A 21,076-nucleotide genomic window follows, 5' to 3' on the forward strand; every position below is an offset into this window, starting at 1 on the left:
TAAATAAAAGTATAAATTCTGAACACATGCAAAAAAATATAGAAATCAACAAAATACAGCTCGAGTAGAAGTACTGAGTGTCTGACAACATCCAGAACGAGAAGAAAATAAGGGCATGGCACTGCATCGCTTCCCAAGTAGGCCTCAGCCTGTTCGCAGCCTGTAGGGGTCTCAGGGTCTCCAGTGGCCCAGAAACCTTCACAGGGCCAGAAAGAGGCTGGTGTCTTCTAACTAAAAGATTTTAATTTAGAAATAGGACAGAATCACTGCTTAAATACCTTTATTTTAAAAAAATTATTTGGACATTGATAGCTCTGCAAAATACTTCTCCCATCCCAAACCCTCAAACCCTTTCCACATGTCCTCCCTAAAGAAACAAAATATTCACACTTTGCACCCATTCACATCTAATTTTTAAAAACGCATTAGGACTCAAAATTGAATATTTTCTTTTCCAGAACTCGTTAGTAATTTTAAACCACAATGCAACACACTTAATGGCATTTCTTTTTAAAAATTAGCTTATCAGACTATTTTATGAGGAAAAAAAAATCATTTCAAGGCCTTAGAATAGGAATTCCCTGTTCTGAAAACAAATGACATTGAAGCCCCTCTGCTCCCATGGGGTTTCTGATTTCCACATCAACAGACCCAGCCCTCAGATGGACGTTCTACTTCATATTAGGCATTGCTCAGGTACTTTTGGGCTGTAGCTGAAAAACTGTAAAGTGTAAAAGGACGGGTGGGTGGGAAGGGATAATTCCAGCACAGAAGAGTGATGAGGCTGAGACTGTAGAATGGAAGTTTTCTGGGCAGTGGAGTAAGAACAGCCAAATCTCCAGGATCCCATCTCTTGGCTGGCTTGTTTGGGGTAGAGGAAGATGGTAGAAAATCTGCAATCGGCACTAATTTCTGAATGATGAATACAAGTGTCAACCAAAACTATTGCACATAGTACCAGAGGCATGTAAACCACTGAGATTCTGGAAAGAATAATTGCAGATGGAGACGATCCCCAAAGTGCTTTTGGAAACCAAGCAAGAGAAAAAGAGTTGATGTGGACTACATGGGAGTTACCGAGAGGAGGTGGAAAACAATCCTTTCCCTGCCCTCGATGGGCAGGTTTTACACACACATCACAGATGTGTCTGAAAGATCTAATAAAGGTATCACTTCTTCATTTCCCCCAAAACTGGTGCCCTTCATTACGTAGCTAAAAACGAAAAAAATCCTACATAGAACCTGGCCCATCTGGCTAGCTGAATACCATCAACGTTGGCAAATGTCCTTCTCCGCCCTATTGGCCAATCTACCAGCCTCTTAGAGCCACACAGAGGCACTGACAAGCTCCAGAAGGTGACCCCGCCATGCCCAGTGTTCTAAGTAGGGCCTATATCCTTCAAGGAGCTTGCAAAATGCAGACAATGTTCACAAGCATGCTGTGGGAGAATGGAAGTGAAATGCAAAGGCTCATGCTGCATAAAGTCAGCAAAGCCCTGCTGCCTCTTTTATTCTTAGATGATACCCATCAGCTAAACTGAAGCTACAGTGAGTATCATCTAATTACTGTGCCTTCAGCTGGGTTTAACCAGACTTACCCATTTGTTGCCTTCTGGAGTTTTAAAATCAAGAAAAACATTTGTGACTCATCTCCGAGAATGGACATGAATCATTTTTCCACGGAAGTCACTGAGGCAACTTTTTCAGGCTCCATTGCCCTGGCCTGACTAGATGGGTTGGTCACACCTCTGCACAAAGCCTTAGAACTATACATCCTAGATGTCCCAATGCTGACTATTTTCCCATGTACTTCTTTAAGGCTTCCCCTAACATTCAACCTTAGTAACATACAGTACACATGTCATTAAAAGGAAAGCCACTCTTTTAAGAACAGAAGACTTCTTGCCACTCATCTAGACCAAGGGCTTTGTGCTGTTTTACACTGCCCATGATATACAATTCTCAGCTTGTTTTGCTCCTGTGAGTTATAATGCTATCTTGTTGTTAAAGCTTTCCCTCTTGTACTCTAAGTTTGTAAACCACCAGAAAATGCCAATCCCTCCCCAAAGCCCTGCCTGTTATCTGTGGTCCACAACTGATGCCAACCTATTAAGCTTTTTAAACATTAAACAAAACAAAGTAAACACACACATACATACACACACACTTACTTTGGCACATGAGCCTTGAGTTATTTGAGCGTGTTCATGTTCCCATCCCACCCCCATCCCATTTCAGAGTCACTGTTTTAGGAGAAAGACGGCCCCTTCTGCCCGATGGAAGAAGTCGCCACGAAGCACTGCTGTTTTGAGTAGCAAAAGGAGGAAGTACAAATGCTAAACTGGCCTCAAAAACAGTTCTCATGTTTAGCATTATAATTTATGCAATGCTGCAAAACTTTTGTACCAGGATGACTAGTTCCAAACTGCTGGTTGATTAAATATACATTTACATATATAGGTATAAAAATTACTAAGTCAACATTTGCTGTTTTCAATGTGAAAACGATAAAATGTAATTCTGAATAATTGTGCATTTGCCATAGGGTCCTTGTTAAAGGGACCATAAAAATAATTTTGTAATAAAAAAACTCTTTTTTTTTTTTTTTTTAAAGTTTAGTATTGCCCTCAAGTTCAAAATTTTGGAGCAAACGTGCTGAGTAAGCAGGATTGGAATCTGTTCCTGCCAGGGATCTGGAAGCCTTAAATTCAGTGACCCCCGATGGCAGGCCCAGGGAACCTAATAGCCACTGACTAGCTTGTCGTGAACATCACAAGGCTGGGCAGCGCCAGCTGACCCTGTTAAACAATCAGCCTCCGCTCCACATTTTTTTGGCGGATACTGCTGCAGCTCACCAACTCCTTGCACAGAGCTCTGGGGGGCACACATGTGCTAGGGCTCTGTTCTGCCTTTTCTTAAGCTACCAGATCATGCAACTGGGGGGGGGTAGGGGCCTGGATGGGGACCACTGAGCACCAAGGCCGAGGGTGACCAGGGGCTGACCTACTTGGCTAGAGGTGGGAATGGAAGAAGGAATGGGCATTTCAGTGATACAGAAGTTAGCTGTGCAGGAAGGAAAAGTGCATATATGGTAGCTTTAAAAACAGATTAAGACTAAACTGCCACAGAGAGGGAGGAAGAATGGAGACAGCCTCCTCCACCTGCCCTGCTGGTCAGCCATGCTCCTTGGATTCTGTGGGTTAACATTCATGCTTTCTGATGCGAGTCTGCTTGTGAAGAAACAGGAACACATGTTCTCCTGGTTCTGGCAGGTACACGATTTTCTTGGCAAAGTTCTTTTTTGCCAAGTTCAGTTTTATTTGGTTGCTGTTCTGAACCACTGTCACCGGAATTCATAAATGGGTGCGCTGTGTTCAGGAACATGAGTTAGATTGAGCGACTGATACCTGCAATGGGAGAAAAAACAGAAACGGAAGGCAGTTGTCTCAGCATCCTGAAAACCGAACAAAGGATGTTTTAAAGAACCCCCAACCAGAGTACCCGACAAACCACATATTTGGATGGGAATGCAAATTCATCTCAGACTTCTTTAGGTGAACCAAGTTTGGTTTTATTTCTATTTCTTTGGTTAGTCCTCTTGAACTATGCGCAAGATGAGCTATTTTTAGGCCTTCTGCTCTAATCATGAAACAATTCTAGAGTGTCTTATAAAATGAGAGGCTGAGTAAACTCTGAGAAAAGACACAGACCGAAGCCCTGGTGCTCATTCTTACCCTTCTGCTCACTCTGCCTCTCTCTGATGTCCAGCATCTCAGCTCCTTCTGGAATGTCAAGCTGTAATATCCTCAGAGCTTCATAGATAACATGGGCATATCCCAATTCTCCCAGAATCCAAAGGTAGAATGGAAAAGATAACTTCATAGCTAACCTTTATTTTACCATTCATTTTCATTTTCTCACTCCCCAGACATGTCCGTTAGACTTTAAGGACATTAGAGAATTTTGAGGTGGTGTCTGTGTTTCCCCATTGGCAGGTACTCTGAGTTGAGCAGATGAAGGAGAAACAGAGGCTAGGACAATCCACATATGGGGGTGATAACCCATCGAGGCTGTCAGTTGCTGCTGTGGGTGTTAGCTTTCTCCTAATTTGTTTCACATAGAAGTGAGGAGGAACATAGGAAAAGTAATTTATGTCTTATCCAAAAAATCAACAAGAAAAGATTATGTATTAGCCATCAGAATATACAAATCAAAACCATGAGATACCGCTTTATACCCACTCTAATCATAAAGACATTATATTAAGTGCTGGGAGGATATGCATATGGAGAAAGTGGAAAAATTATAACCCTCATATATTGCTGATGGGAAATGCAAAATGGTGTAGCTGCTGTGGAAAATGGTATAGTTGCTCTTTGGCCATTCCTCAGAAGTCGGAAATAGAATTACCATATGACCCAGCTATTCCACTCCTACGTATATACCCAAAGGAATTGAAAGCAAGAACTCGAACAGATACCTGTACACCCATGTTCATAGCTGCATTATTCATAATGCCAAAAGGTGAAAACAACCAAGTGTCTATCAGCTGATGAATGAATAACCAAAATGTGGTATATATCCTTACATTGGAAAATTATTCCGCAATAAATATGAAGTACTAATACATGCTACAACAGGGCTGAACCTTCAAAGTATTATGCTAAGTTAAAGAAGTCCGACACAAAGACCACGTAATATACGACTCCATTTATGTGAAATATCCAGAATAGGTAAATCTATATATATATACACAAAGTAATCAATGGTTGCATAGGGATGAGAAGGACTAGGGAGCTGGAGATGATGGTTAAGGGGGTACAGGATTTTTTCCCGTGGTGATAAAAACATTCTAAAATTGATTGTGGTGATGGCTGCACAACTCTGTTACTATACTAAAGACCACTGAATTGTACACTTTAAATAAGTGTATACGATGGTATACGAACTATATCTCAATAAAGCTATAATTTTAAAAAATTATGAAAAGTTTTAAAAACTCCTTTGAAAACAGAATAATTATTGAAACCCTAATAACTGGGGCTCTCAGAGGAGCTGGTACTGCCCTTAGCCCAAGGGCACTGACTTGCAGATATCAGTTTGCTGCCACTGTACAAGAAATTTGCGTCAACTAGAGATAAGATCACTCACAAGCCACAAAAGTAGAAAACTTGAAAGGAAATAAGGTGTTTCTACATTCAGAGAGTAAATCAGGTATTTTATGATATGGTTCACCCTTCAGGTATAACAAGGTGCTTAAAAAGCAGCAAGGAGGAAGGAGAATCCTCTAAAAGGTCAAAAAAGAGAGCACTTGCAGTGGCATTTGGTCTTTTATCTTGAACCAAACGCAGGGCAGGACTGTCAAGTCCCATGGGCCTCTAGGTAACTAGGATGAAATCAAGTGCAAGTGGGACTAGTATCTGAAAGTGACCATAAAATTAAAAAGACTTTTGACAACAAAATTCACACTGTGCACCAGAGCTGACATTTTAGTTACTGACTGATTAAATTTTGGAGGACTTAATACAAAACCAGCAAAGACTGAGATAAAAATGCTGAAAGCATAGTACTGCTTGATTGCTTAAAAGCATTAAGCAGTGAGTTCCTTTACCTAGCACTTAATTTTCATCCTGTTTACTCTGCTCTATGGATGGAGATGAGCTCCTAGTGTGAACAACTGAGAACATTTAAAGAGGTCCTCAGCATCCAAATAGAGCATGAAATCCACAAAGAGACAAGCAAAGATTTCCTTTAGAATTTGGTGAGCCAAGGGTAAGCCTCTGGGGCTCCTTACCATTCTGAACTCCTATGGTAATAGTAGCCCTCTATGGAGGCTGCCGACTTCTGGAAGCAGATGTAGTAGAACCCGGCAAAGGAAGCACCGCTGATGTCTTTGATCGTGTGGTCTGGGACCAGGAACTGTTCCTGCACACAGATGGGGAATGTCAGTAACAGTGTGCTTCAACCACCTCTGGAGCTTCCTTGTTAACCATCAGATGGTTCCAAGGTTCCACCATTACATGGTCAAGCCAAGACTTGCTAGGCGATGGCAAGCCTCTTATTTCAACCTGACTTGTGAATAGCATTCATGTACCACTCGACTATTCTACATTCTAATGCAGCAAACCGTGTCTTGAGCTCACTAGAATCAGTAACTAAGACATGGTACCATTATCCACACATCTCATAAATGAACCGATCAATACCTACCTACCTACCTACCTACCTACCTACCTACGTACCTACCTATTTATGTACTTACCTACATATCTTTCAGAGCTCGCAGACAGAACTACTTGGGGAAAAATAATTTTCTGCTCCACTCCAGGAACTGTCACTAAGTTCCTGATCACCTCTAGAACAGGGGGTCATTTCTGTTTGCCTGTGGATCATTCCGAAGGCAGCTCAATCACCAGTAGCCCAGTAATATCCCCTTAAACAACTCTACACTTCATTGAAAGCAGCCAGAATGATACTGTTCTTGATCAGGCCCCTTGAGAGGCAAGTTTGTTATCTCTGGTTGGAGCCAAGAGTTGAAAGACTGCGTCCTGGTACCTACTTTCCTAGGGAGACGAGGTTAGAGGCCCCACGGCCCGAAGAGGTCTACTAAAAGCACACAGGTGAATCACCCTGAGAAATTCTTTGGCAACAAAACAACGCTATTGTTTTTTTGATCTTAGGACACTCTTCTTTTCTCTTTCCTCAACCTCTGAAATTATAGTTCTTAAAATTAATTTTAAAATTAGAACCTTATAAGATACTTTCTTTAACAGGTTTTTTAGTTGGCTTATTTCCCACTAGATGGCAAGCTCATGAGGGAAGGGCTCAGCACCTAGGAACTGTCTCCTAAATGAGTGATGATCCCCACTCTTCAAAAATATTAGCTACACAAAGTAAAAGTTGGGATTGACTCCTCTAAATGATTTGTCTATATGAAAGCTGGCAAGATTTCAAGATAAAACAGCTTTTTCCTACAGATTGGGGAGTAGGGCTGGAGGTGGGTGTTTGTTCAAAAAGTGATTTAACAAAATTGCTTCGTGATTTTGCTATCCTGCGGCCATAACATAATAACTATTGTGCTATCGAAGCAGGGAGCACAAATGACCTCTCAGCCCAAAGCCAATCCATGGAGTATGGCCAGATGGAGTTCTCTGAGGTGGGGTGAGTAGAAAACTCAAATCTCATTCCTGGTCCCTCGTGTCCTGAGCTGGAGAGAACCAGATGAGTAGGGGACTGCACTGAGCCATGGACAAGGATGTGGTAAGGGAACAGTCACTTAAATGACATTTAAGCCTGTGGCTGAGAATAGGGGATAGAAGATGACCAAGCTCAAAGAGAGTTTGGCTCTACCCTAAGTTCACAGAACACTAGGGCTGATTCTGTGGAGAGCCAAAGGGATTTTTGGGTGAGAGAAAGGAAAGGGAGAAGACGCAAACACAATGTCATGGGTGACCACCCTCAGGCATGAATTCATCTGCTAACACTAAACAGTTTAACCAGAAACAAACTGTCTGGGATGTTAGCAGTAAACCATTGTGCCCTGGAGCTGTGCCTATCTTTTATGAGTGTGTAAACACACTGACAAGAAGACAATTGTAATAGGCACTGGACAAAGGGAGCAGATGGGGGTGGTACACTACAGGAGCTGACACAGTTGGAGGACCTGATGGGGTTGGGGGAGCGGAGCTTACCTTCCACCTCATGAAGACATAATCCCCATTCTTCAGCTCTTCATAATCGAAGTCATCTGAATTAAATGATTTTGCATACTGATAAAAAGCTAGAAACTTGCCCTAAAAGCGAAAAATAGAGTAAGAGAACTGGTCAGTGTTACCCTTTGGTGCCCAGGTGCAATCACCTCAAAGACACGACGGCTGGTGGCTGCGGCACCAGCAAGAGCAGCAAAGGCTGAGGATTAGCAAGAGAGCCTTTGGTTGCCCCCACTGAACTAAGACCTGGACTCTGGGACAGATGCCTGGACTCAACCTAGGCACCATGGGGTTTTGCCTGCCTAGTGAACATGGCCTGAGGAAAGGCCATAGAATGAGAACAAATGTAATTTAGGGGGCCTTTTTTCAGAATACCTTACCATAGACAGCCAAAGCAAGGATAAGTTAAAAGATTCCTGTAAGTGAATCATCAGTAGCAAAAAGGCATACAGAACCAGACCTGTGAGCAGGTTCACTGACACAATATAGTGGTTTGGGGTCATCTAGGTAAGTAGAAACTGGAAATGGGGAGTACATGGATAAATTAAAACAAAACAAAAAAAACACACCAGAAGTAGGTTACAAAACTGTATCTTATGATACGTTTTTTGTTTTTTAAAAAAAGTATACTCAAGTGAGATTCAGGAAAAGGTTAATACCTGTTTTAGCTTTAGATGTTACCATTATAGATGATTTTTTCCCTTTTCCTTTCTGTTTTTTCTCAAATATTTTAAAATAAGCATGTATTAATTTTATAAGAAAACATCTTAAATAGAATATTAGGATATAGGATATGAAGCTGAAGTTCATTAAGTATATGGAATCTTGACTATATAGTACCACTGTAATTCCAACTTTAAATACCACTCAGGAAAATTCGAAGGCGAAATATGATGTCTCTGATTCTAGTTTACAATGGAAAAATGGTATCAGGTAAAGTTTATTAGACATTACAAATCCCTGACCAAGGAACGATATAGACCTCCAGAAGTCTCATGAGGGAATCGGGGAGTCCTCCGTGGGTTGGGAAAGTTATGAGAAATGCTGAGTACTGCAACAGAAACTAGAACTGCTGGGTGAGGAAATAGTCCGCAGGCCCAGCTTCTTATCTTACAATGCCCAGCATGTCAGTGCCAAGGGTGGCCTTCTTTATCCCTTTTTCACTCAAAATATTTCAGACGAGATCAGGTGTGTTCAGGGTGGATGGCCACAGACAACTCGAAATATTTCAATCCACCCTAACAAAGGTTGGAGTCCCAGGTATTTTCCAGTGTTCTAATGAAAGTCAATGGGAAAATAAGAGATGCTTTGCAGATGTTTAATTTTTAGCCAACCTAGCCTAAGAAGGCCCCTGAAATTACATTACATTACTGGGATTTCACTGAGCCTCAAAGACCTTGCTTTCTGCGGGACCAGTTTGAGATAGAAAACTAAGTTGAATGGGAAGCAGGCTGAGTTACAAGGAAGAAAGAACTTTCTTCTCACTGGGGCTGTACAGGGAGAAAGGAGCCATCTCATGAGGTGGTGAGCCATAGAGAAAGAACCGGCATTGGGCAGGTGGGACCAGATGGCACCGAGGAGCCCTCCAACGCTGCTTTCTGGCACTGGCACCCTCAGCCACCACTAGGGCTCTTCCAACCTTCTGGACACTGAAACATACTGAAACCTTGTTCATTCTCTTTTATTATAGAGACATGGATGACTGTCTAACTTTTAGTGTCTCGTTGCTACAACAGTCAAAACAACTAACTTTCAAAAAATGTTCTAAAAAGCTCAAGTTTAAATTTAAATTTAATTGAAACTCAGTATTTGATAGATGTTCCTTTCTTAACTCAAGAGGAAAACATTAATAAGAAAAGCAGCTAATCTACAGTAAAGTTAACTTAGATTGGGTTAACTGCAGTAGGGGTCCTCTCTAAGAACTGCTGAGCCAGATTCAGGAGAGTGTAAACAGCCAGGTCTGAGTGGCCATGGGAAGAATGAGGAATTCTAGAATCCTCATTACTGACACAACAGTCATTTCTGGTTGGCTTAGAGGGTGAGCACACTGGACTTTCTCATTTTTAAACCAAAATTAATCACTGCCATGGTCGACTAAGCCAAAGGCTATTATGATAGGTTGAGAAATTGATTTTTGAAGACACAAGACTTATGAAAAGACTCGAGGACAATAACTCTAAGTTGCTTCGAAGTGTTCTCTCCTGGTGAATGAGAACGTGCTCCACACCTGACAGTTAGAGGCGGGAGGGGGCTGAGGTTTTCCGCAGCATCCTGTCGGCACTTAATAAGACTGCTCTTTGTCTATCAGGAGCTAGGATGAGAAGAAGCCTCCTGTGGTTTTGCCAACAGGAGGGATAGGTTTCCAGGAACTGCATCCCCATTTCACATCCTAAAGTCAGAGGCCATTATTATGTTTCACAGCGTTCCCCCAAGTACAGCAGATTAGAAACAGGAGATAGACAAACAGAAAGGACAGGGAGATGGTGATAAGACCCTTAGAGCCAAGTTCCTCAGCTCCCCAGCAGTCCCTGGTGGCCTATAGCAACCAAAGATTTACTCACCCAGTGTTTGCGATCAACATCTTCATCTGCATCCCACTTTCGAGTTAAGAAAGGGTGTTTCTTGCTGATTATTTCTCCTTCAAAGAAAGTTGTAAGGGTTGGATACTCCTATGGTAAAAAACCCAGATATCAACACAAGATGTTGAACAGTTTTAATCTTTTTTTTTTTCATGGCAAAATATTTAATGTCTGTAGGTGTGCCTCACCGCCCCCCTCCCTGGCCCCAATTCCTGTTATGATGTGATAGTCTCTCCAAACTGCAGTTCCAGAGAAAAGAGGGGCACTTTTCCTCAGCAGGATTTGAAAACCATTAAGGCCCTAGTTCTCTTGATATGATTGCAGGTGAGGTCTTTCCACAGCATGCCTCAGGCCTCTCTGGTCAAGGAAAAGAAACCCACTCTATAGGATTCCTGATGTCTTCTGTTCTTCTGCAGCCTGGCTCTGAGAGCTGGAAATAGTGGTAGGCTTGGACACTGCAGAGGTAACCCCCACACACAGTGAGAACCATGAAGGTAGAGAAGGTCTTGTAGCCAATGGCAGCTAGTTGCTTGGCAGGTGGCAGGTTGTCCCCTGGAAGTTGCACCTCCCTCCCATCCAACTAAGGCCTTTGCAGGCAGTATCTCACCACCACAGTCTGTGCAACTTCCTAGCGCAGCTGGGACCTGGCTCGTGAGGGTAGAGGCCCAAGAACAACCCTAGATGCTGAGGCACTGTTGGTGAGGATAGCCACTGTTTCCAGGAATTTTAACCTTCTACAAAGGAAAAATCAACCTTGTTTAACTTCTTCCCAGTACTTTGAAAAAATGATCACACTGCTAATCAACAATCTGAACCAGAGTTAGGCCCAGCAATTTACCCATGGCTATAGAGAGAACCTGAATTGAAGGTGCCCAAAGAGTGTGTGTTGGGGGGGTCGGAGACTTTGTCAGAAGCAGAGAACCCTTCTCTGATTTCACTTGTCATGTGTTGATCACTCAAAAAAGAATTTGGACAATTCCCACAAGTAATTATGAATATTCCAGCATATAAAGCAGATGATAACTAAGTAGATTATACTTCCCAAGGAAAACACCCAAAGAGGCTCCAAAATCAGAGCCTTCACAGAGTAGTCTCCCTTAAGCCATGGCTTGGCCCACTGGTTCTCACACTGGCTCAATGGTTTGTCCCTTTGGTGGCAATTCTTCAAGTGGATTTTTTTGTAGAATACCTTGATATACTAGATATATTTAATTCTATCATATGAACAAAGATGATTTAAACTAGGAAAATATACGTAAATCACGACCACAAATATATGTAAATCATAATCACAAAAAATATTGCTGGAAAAAATAAGTAAGCTGTCATCCTGAGTGTTTAGAATACACCTGTTGATTTGCTATTTGTTCATCTTGCTAATGAGAAGGCACCAAATTAACAAAAGAAAAATTAACACTATAAAAACCCTACCAACCAACCAACCCCTCAGCCCAGCCTGCCAAGCCCCTGGTTTCTAAGGAACATGGTAATGATGGCAGTGCCTGGTAAACCGTGGATTACGGTCCTAATGTTCCTGGGACCACGGAGGCCCCACTTTCTTTTTCGGACCCTATGTAAGCCCCTCTTGCTCTGCATCAAACACCTACACATGTTTAAAATAAATCCCTTCCAATGGCTTTGACTTTTCTCCCTGCCATGTGGCTCAATACCTTCCTGAGAAATGCCACTATACAGGCTCAGCGGCTGTCAGGAATCAGCATCGCCATCACCACTGCAGTAACTGAAGGTGCCTGCTTCACGATATACCACTAGGCATTCTGTTTTCTCAACAGTAAACTTGCAAATGTTATAAATTCAACATTCCCAAAACCACAATCCCTTTACCCCAGCACTGTTCCTGGGCTCTTCATATTAATATTTATACAGAATGAAGAAATGAAAGGACATTTTCTAAATGGAAATCTGATTTTAAAGGTGTAAATTACTAATCCGTTTTAGGGAAGCCTACTAAGAAAAAAAGTTCTATATAAATTAGCACCTGACTTCAGATTTTAAATTGAAATATTGATTTTTCTGAGTTTCAAACTTTAATATTTTTTCAAAACTTCCATAAAAGAGAGAGAAGAAAATGATAAAGTGATCCTATTATATAATACAAAGAAAACACTTATGGTTCAAATCACTAGTTTTCCTAATGAATGGTTTGTACAGACTTCTCTATAAAAACATTTTAGGTGGCACATCAGGGTGACTACAAAGTACCCCCAAACTCAGAGAAATAAAATATGTAATGAATGAAAGTCAAATACAGATATCACCAAAAAGACGAAATCTCTCATAGTGCAGGACAGAAGAAATTCAAGCACCTGACTACAGCCAAATTGGTGGTAATTCATAGAGCCAAAGAAAAATCTATTATCAGGAGGAGGGATATCAAGAAAATGAGTCAGAGAGAGAGGCATAACCAGCATCCCCCCAACCTCTCTAAGCAGGTGTGAGCTTCTTATGATGGACTGGCTGTTGCCAGGTACTTAAATTGTCCACCCCACTTGTCCACCTCACTGATTCTAGGCTCACCAAAAACTGTCAGGGGATGGGTATGGCTTTCCATGTAGACCTGTCTTCTGGGGGATCAATATTCAATTGGCAATAAGTCAAAGAGAACTTCTAGAACCTGCATGTAACTTGATTTGTAAATGTGTAAACTAAGCACTCTGTTTACACATCGGTCTGAGTTTAGTGTGACCTGTCTCCCCAGTTTCATGCAAATGTAGCACAATCTTAGCAGGATTTTCCAAACCCTTCTAAACTATCGAATGAGTGAAGAGCCTGACGTGACTTCCCCAAACCTGGGCTCCTCGCAGGCCCTGTGCCAGTTGCCAGCCCAGAAGGGTCCCTCTCCTTACTGGTGGCTGGCTCAGAATTGCAATGAGAATGGTATTTGACACCCATTCTTCATAATTCTGGGATTTCATTTCCAGAAGGCACACAAATCTTAAAGCTGTGCTTGTTCGTGAATGTGAGGTAGCTAAGAGGCAAATTATCTCCAATTGAGTAGTTAATTCCATATTGTAAACATGAGGAAGACTATAACTAAAACCCAAACTATTTACATAGTTTTATGAAAATAAATTACGTATTTTAGATTTTAACAGCTATCAATGGAAAAGCAAACAAAATGGATAATTGCATTTTATAATACAGGTATAAAAACATTCAAAGAATAATCACTCTTTTCTGCATTTTACTAATTACCTACAGTGACCATGTATCAGATATAATTTAAAAAGTTATTTATCAGTTGCACAATTCTGTGCCTATACTAAAAGCCAATGAATTATATATTTTAAATGGGTAAATTATATGGTATGTGAACTATATCTCAGTAAAGTTACTAAAAAACATTATTAAAAAAGATAAATTCAAAGAATCCTGAAGTTGAGCAGGACTCAGGAAACACATCAGCCTTTCTCTAACTAAATGCCACTTCAGCACCACTTGACCTGGAGAAAGCCACTCTGGGGAGGCTGTGTGCTCATGAGGGCACTCCGGGTACAGGAAGGACTCGCCAGGAGGGTGGTCTCTGAGTTCTGGCCACAAGCCTAAGTCCAATGAAGGGCTATGCCAGCGCCCCCTCCTCAAGGGAGCCTGGCTGTTTGTGACTCAGAGGGGCTTCCCTTCATCAGGGTTACTTGCTCCTGATGGAAAGTTCCTAGCATTTCTGTATACTGTTTTGGAATTTTTAATGCTACTTAACATTTCTGTGTAGCTTCCTATAACCAAAGTGACTGATTTTAGAATCAGCATTAAACATTCCACATTACAAATTTTCTTGGTTTCCCTATGAAGTTAAATGTTTATGTTCTGCATTCAATTAATAAATACATTTGACTGCCTAAGAGTTGAATATATTCTATTTACTATATGTTTTCTACTATCACAAATTTAAAGGTTAGCATCCTTCATTTTGCTATAATTTCCTATCCTTGCTTGACTAAGTTTCCAGAGGTGATGAAGAGATTACTTTTTCATCTTGACAACAAACTTCATAAAAAATTCTCAACCAAAATTCTAATAGAGAGGTAGAAGAACCATACGGAATCAAGGAGGCAGAAACAACTGTTTCCAGACTGAGGATAATCAGTGCCTTGTTTGTATCCCATATTGTATCACATTTCAGTCTACCACTTACTCTTACATTGTTTCCTCCCTGCTAGGACAAGCCCCTTAAGTAGAAAGAGCAGGTATTTTAAATTGTCATTATATAGATGAGGAAATTGAAAGGAAATTAAAGGTCATGCAACCAGTAAAGGACAGAATGAGAAAGTCACCCAGTTCCTTTCCATGGCTCCATGGACCATTTGCAAACACTGCTGGGCCATCAAGACAGTGAGAACCAATCAGGTCAATGGGGCACTATAGCTAGGTCAAGTCCAGGCCCTCACTGTGGAGTTAAGCAGCCAGTTCAGTCATTTCCTTCCTCTTCCTGTTTACTCACTAGTGGGAAAAGAATGCTCTTTCTTGCTTTCTATATTCCCAGGAGTTCTGAGGTTTAAAAAGTTGGTTCAAAGGAAAACACTCTACGTTTACACAGCAGCTACTTCTGTTAGAAACTAGACGATCATTTTTCATTGTTCCAATGAACTACTGGGTTAAGAGAACTTCAAAGACCTCGGTTCTCGAAGGATTGAGGCTTATCTCAATTCTTATGTTATACTTATGATGAAGGTGTTATACTTATTGTTTACTTATGATGAGGGTGATAGCCATATTCTTACTATATATTTTTTTTCTCAAAAAGGATTAAAAATGAAATCGATAGTATTGGTCACATTTAAAGATTTGTGAATCTGTATACTTTCCAACAGGACACATCAAAACTGCATGCTTTATGTTCACCATATATTAACAACACATAAAAAGAGGGCACTTTAATCAAGCCTCAAAGAGTCAAAACTATCTGCCCTTCACAATCTAAGACTGCTGAGTATGCCGTCCTCTTTTCAGTTCTAGTTCATTTAAATGAGTGCTTACCTCAGTAAGGCCTTTTATTTTCAGGTACCCACAAAGGTAAGAGTTCCCCGTGTCCACATGCTGGAAAGAAAGGACAAACAGCCTCATTACAAATGGAGGAACCACCAGGAGACAAGCTGAAGGTACTCTGGAAATCCAAGTGTCCAGTGGTCAGAGGCACCTTTGAGACCAGCTGGGTTAAGGGAGGCCTGGAAGCCAGTGCATGCCCAGCACAGCCTAGGGATCAATGGCCTTTGAGACATTTCTGAGTCTTCACCATCCACATGCCTGTTCAGACGAAGCAAACTGATCTCAGGATCCTCTCGGCTTCCTTCAGCTGAATATCTTCAGACCCAAGTCTCTTTCTGGCCTATTTCTATCTCCATACTGTTCGGTCACTGGTCTAGCAAGTCCACTCCTCCCCTGTATTTACACTAAGCACCATCCTGAATTATTTCTCTATAAAATAGGCAGAATATTCAGAAAAGGAAACTTTCGAAGACTTATGTGGTATAAATTTCAGTTATAAACTGAAATGCCAACCCCAAATCAGAATACATTGTGAATGCCTCCTTTGCCCATTTCATGTACAATGCTTGTATTTCTTGATGAAAAGAGGAGCCTAAAATAAACAGGGGTAACAGGAGTAGCTTTTGAGGTTTAGCAGCCACCAATTACTGGTTGCTGAGACATTGCCGACTACCTACCGAACAACCAATTTCCTACTTTTCCATGCTGGCAGGGCCCAGATCTTGTTCTGGCACCTACCCTGGCTCCACAAGACCTGGTCAACCCTGATGGATCCAAGGCAAACATGTGCCCCTGTCTCTTTGCGAGTTATTGGTTTAGGGGTGAGCGACCTAGATATGTGTACAAGTCTCCCAGGAAAGATTCTGGCCTATGAAGAAGCTCTTTTTCTTTCTCTGGTGGCAGCATTATCTGCATACAGTGCCCAGTCCTGTGGCAGTCATCTAGAGATCATGAGGAGAAACAGGCTGGGAAAATGCCAAGGATGGCAGCACAAAAAGATGAAAAGAAATGAGCCCCTGAATGAGCCAATCTGGAAGAAGCCCCCACTAAACTTCTCACAAAGCGAGATAATGGGTTCACTTATTTTAAAATAAGTATAGTTACTTGCAGCTGAACACATAATAATTAGTGGATTTTATCCCAATATATACAGGTTCATCCTGAACAGGTAGATTTTCAGATTTCATGACAATTTGATTTATTTACAAAGTGAACCCCTGGAATTAAAGTGAAACAAAGTACGATGGTGCTGTATCACACTGAGACTTTAATGTTAAGTGAGGTCTCATTTTAAGAAACTAGAAAAGTTTTGGGGAATTTATCAGATTTGGGTACTCAACTACTTCCAAGTACACCATAAATCAAATAATAAGGCAATCCTCAAAAACTGTAATGAGCTCACTCAGCCAGATGAGGTCAGCACCAAAGCAAATGAGTTTCAATGAAGCTAAAGTGCTCTCACAGTTTGACGCTATTGACAAAGGTATTCCATCTGAAAACTGCCAAAGCATTTTAAATATCTTCATCTGCTGACGTTGGCACTGAACATTATGTAAAGCGGCTGATCAGCACTAACAAGGTTCAGCAAAGAACTTTTATTAAAAGATACATAACCCCAATCTGAGGCCTTAAATTTCATGTATGCAGTCCTCACTGAATTCAATATAGTTTGGGGTTTCACAGATGCCGGAAAGGGTATCAGGTGGCAAGGATACTTGCTAATAAGATTAAAATTTGAACTGTAAATTGGCTAACATTTTGCATGGATTATCACATGCTCAAGAATCAAAATTTCAGTTTGGCCTCCATTCAACCATGTGTCTCTCTCCCATTCTGCCCAAATTGATCTTGATGACGGTTGGTGAACTCAAATACACCACAATGCAGAGAGCATTAACTATACAACAGGCTAGCATCTCAATGAGAATAACAAGGCAAATGTTTAGTAAGGTCTCACAGCACAGCTGTGTCCAACAGCTGCTCTTTTTACTATTCCTTTCACAGTGACCCTGACTCTCACTTTACTCTTGGCTTCTTGAATGGCAGAGGAGAAATAGAATAGTCACAGTAATAAACAACAACAACAACAAACCCAGTCGAAATCTCACAAAGTTTGAAGAACTTTTTAAACTGGAATCTCAAAAAAGAAAGTGCTCCAAAGAGCACACAAAGAGATGTGCAACATCATTAGTCACTAGGGAAATTCAAAACCACAATGAGATACTACTTCACACCCACCAGCACGGCCACAAATAAAAAAGATGGACAATTGCAAGTAATAACAAGGATGTAGAGAAACTGGAACACTCATATGCTGATGGTGGAAATGTAAAATGGCACAGGCATTTAGGATATCTGTCTGGCAGTTCTTCAAAATGTTAAACATAGAGTTACCATGTAACCTAGCAATTCTACTCCTAGGTGTCTATCCAAGAGAAATGAAGACATGTCCAACACAAAAACTTGTACATGAATGTTCACTGCAGCATTATTCATAACAGCCAAAAAGCGGAAACAATCCAAATGTCTATCAACTGATCAATGGATAAATAGAATGCTATATATCCATACAATGGACTATTATGCAACAATAAAAAGGAATGAAGCAATGACACATGCTATGACATGGGTGAACACTGAAAACATTGTAGTCAATGAAAGAAACTAGATACAAAAAGTAACATATAAGATTCCACTTACATGAAATGTCCAGAATAAGCAAATCTTAGGAAAAAAATCAGTAGTTGCCTAGGGTTGGAGGAGGGTTACAGCTAATGGGGTATGTGGTCTATTTTCAGGGTGATGAAAATTAGATTGCAGTGATGGTTTAATAACTCTGTTAACATACCCAAAACTATTGAATTGTATACCTTAGGTGGATGAATTCTATGGTATGTGAATTATATCTCAAATTTTACCTCAATAAAGCTGTTGTGAAAAAAAAGAAAGCAGGAAAGAGGAAGAGTTATAAAAGGCAGCAGTATTGGAAGAAGGCTGAGTCCAAAAAACTAGTCCTGGCTGAAAAACCAGATGATGGGGCAATTCACATGCCAATGACTCTCAATGATGGGCCAGCAACCAGTCCAGATGTAGGGCAGCATTCCTGGGCATGACCACTGTCCCCATTGTCACAAATCCTACTCAAGTAGCTTCCAGCCATTGGCCAGGTTTCTGCTCTGGGCCTGAGACTTATCAGTTGTGTACCAACTCAATCAGTGCTTCCACTGGTTCACAAGGAAACTGGTACCTGACAGAAATTCAGAAACAACACACTATTGACAAAAGAGCAGTTGCCGCAGTAACCAAAGCAGACTTCTCTTTGACACTTAACTACCCTGCCAGTGGTTCCCTATCATATCAGAAACCATCAAATTAAACAATAGGCACAAATTCAAGATCATTCCAAACATGGCCCACACGAGGGTCTCACTTCCAGAATTTTATGATTAGTTGCAAAAAACAAAACAAAAAAACTTGTAACTTCATACTAAATTCTCATTTTAGGCAAAAGAAGGGGGATTACCACATGAAGCACATAATTATGAAGACTGAAATACTTCAGCCACGATAGTTTTTCAATTACAATAAATATCATGGATCATGATAGAAATTTAAGTTTATAGTCCAAAGATACAATTACAGGAAGATGCAGCTTTCCTAATCAAAAATCATTTATTCCCACAAAACAGTAAGAAAAAAGAGGCTGATGAATGCTCTAGTTAGCAAAAAGAAAATGTATTCCCATTGTCTTTTGGGTGGGAGACCTACTTTCTTGGAATACTGAAAATTTAAAAGGGCAAAGGGCGAGAATACGGAAAAGACACATCCTACATTCTGTTTTCACACATGGCAGCACTGAGATAACACATCTCAAAGCTTCTGTAAGGCCTTCCAATGGGAAAGATGTTTGGAGGGGCTTTTGGGAACAGCCTAGTAGGTGGGGTGTCAGGCTAAGGACAAAGGGGCAGAGGGAGGGGGAAAGTGGGTCCTGAGGCAGACAAGGGTAGCTACAGAGGAGGAATGTTTTTGTAGAGAAGGAAGAGAAAAAGGAGTATTAACCACTGCCGTCTCCTTTGGCTGGGAAAAAAAATGTCAATTGCATTACTATTTGTATGAGAGGGGTGAGGTGTAAGAAAGGGCCAGGGCAGGTGAAGCTGTAGTTCCAAAGTTATCAGGGGCTGACAGCAGGTACTCAGAAATCCAGGTAAAATGGGGGGAGGTGGAAAGACATGGGAAGGAAATATCTGAGTGAGAAATAAAACTAGATGAGTTAGTTTTCCCAGTACATGACTATCAGAGACGGGGAGGAAGCCTTAGCTCTGCAGATAAAAATTAAGAAACTGGAAAAAGGGTCCCTTGGAGCTAGGAAGGAAGAAGACAAAGGTATGGGGTGGGAATGTCTGGGCCGGAGAGACTGGAAGCCTACTGGAAGTGGCCAGAGAACGGGGTAGGAGTATTAGAAGCCTGGGGCAAGAGGCCTGGTGGTGGTGCAGCTGTGAGGAGCTGGGTGTAGAGATCAAAGAGAGACTGGGACGGTGGGGGCGGGGGCACAGGAGGCAAGAGCCTAACAGACTGTGAGGCCCACCTAGCAGCACCCAGGATGTGTGCCTGGTCTTGGAGTTGGTGGGGGTCAGAGACCAGGAATCAGTTGTGGGCTGGGGACTCTCAGGCTGAAGGGGCTAATGGAGGGAGGGTGCTCCCAGGTCCGAGGGGGCTGATTAAGTTCTTTCAAAGAGGAAACCCTAAGGAGAGGAGGAGGACCACAGGGTCTGAGGATTCCTGGGACTGAGGAAAGCAGGAAAAGGAGGCATGTCTCAGGTCTGGGAGAATTTGACATGGGACCCACCATGCGGAGGGTCCCGAGAAGGAGAAACCAAAGGAGAGTTCTTCGGGGTCAGAGAGGGACAAGAGGGAGGGCTGATCTTGGGTCGACAGGTCATGGAAAAGACCTGGGTTTGAGGGTGGCCAGTCGTGGGGGGCTTCCAGATCCCAGGCAGGCTTCAAGTCTGGCAGAGTGTTCAGGTACTGCCAGTAGCTGCTCACGACAGGATCCGCATGTGAGAGGGCAGATCAGGGTTGGGGATCAGAGTGTGAGACACCAGCTGGGCAGGTCCCGGGGGTGAAGTGCCGGGTGCTGGAGGCCCGGTGGCAAGGGCCTGTCCCGCGGCTGCGGGCTCGAGGAGCCGGGGACAGGCACGGCCCGTGAGCGCCGCGAGGAGGCCCTCGGGCCCCGGCCCGGCGCGGCCGGGCGCTCACCTGCAGCACCACCTCTACGTCGTACGAGTTCCCTTTGCTCTTCTGGTGGCCGCGGAACTTGGAGCCGCTGTAGAGCAGGCTGGTGGCCACGCCGGGCTGCTGGGTGTTGATGGGCGGTGGCGGGATGAGCGAGGCCGCGGAGGCGGCCGAGGCACCGGCCGGCGGGGGACACTCGGTGCGGACCGGCATTGCGGGGTCCCCCGGAGCCAGGGCTGGGGGGAGGGGGGAGAGGAACCGCCGCCGCCGCGCGGGAGTCGAGGAGGGTGGCAGGGAGGGAGGGGCCGGGGCGCGCACGCGCGGGGTAGGGGCGGGAGGGTGGACCACCCACCCGCTGCCTGCGGACCTAGCGTTCCGGCCGCCACCGGGACCCCGGGACCTGAGAGCAGGGCCTCCCCGTCCTGAGCTGAGTCCCCCTCCCCACTTGCCCTCGCACACACTCGCACACACACGCGCGCACACACACACACATACACACACGCGCGCACACACATACACACACACAGCACCGCTTCCGATTGGCCCGGGCGC

General features: G+C 42.7%; 1 protein-coding gene and 1 pseudogene across 1 annotated transcript; both read right to left on the reverse strand.

The window, feature by feature from the left end:
• Positions 1–263: 263 nt before the first annotated feature.
• Positions 264–21,048, reverse strand: GID4 (GID complex subunit 4 homolog). The gene is given in 7 exon segments (XM_039847566.1): positions 264–3,407; positions 5,795–5,925; positions 7,692–7,793; positions 10,271–10,378; positions 15,284–15,343; positions 20,549–20,773; positions 20,775–21,048. Coding segments are annotated over 7 exon segments (933 nt in total). The 5' UTR covers positions 21,018–21,048; the 3' UTR covers positions 264–3,343.
• LOC120589761 (cytochrome c oxidase assembly protein COX14-like) lies at positions 10,393–11,130 on the reverse strand (annotated as a pseudogene).
• Positions 21,049–21,076: the final 28 nt, after the last annotated feature.

This window comes from Pteropus medius, unplaced genomic scaffold (assembly GCF_902729225.1).
Source record: "Pteropus medius unplaced genomic scaffold, Ma_sr-lr_union100, whole genome shotgun sequence".
In the NCBI taxonomy this organism is placed as follows: Eukaryota; Metazoa; Chordata; class Mammalia; order Chiroptera; family Pteropodidae; genus Pteropus; species Pteropus medius.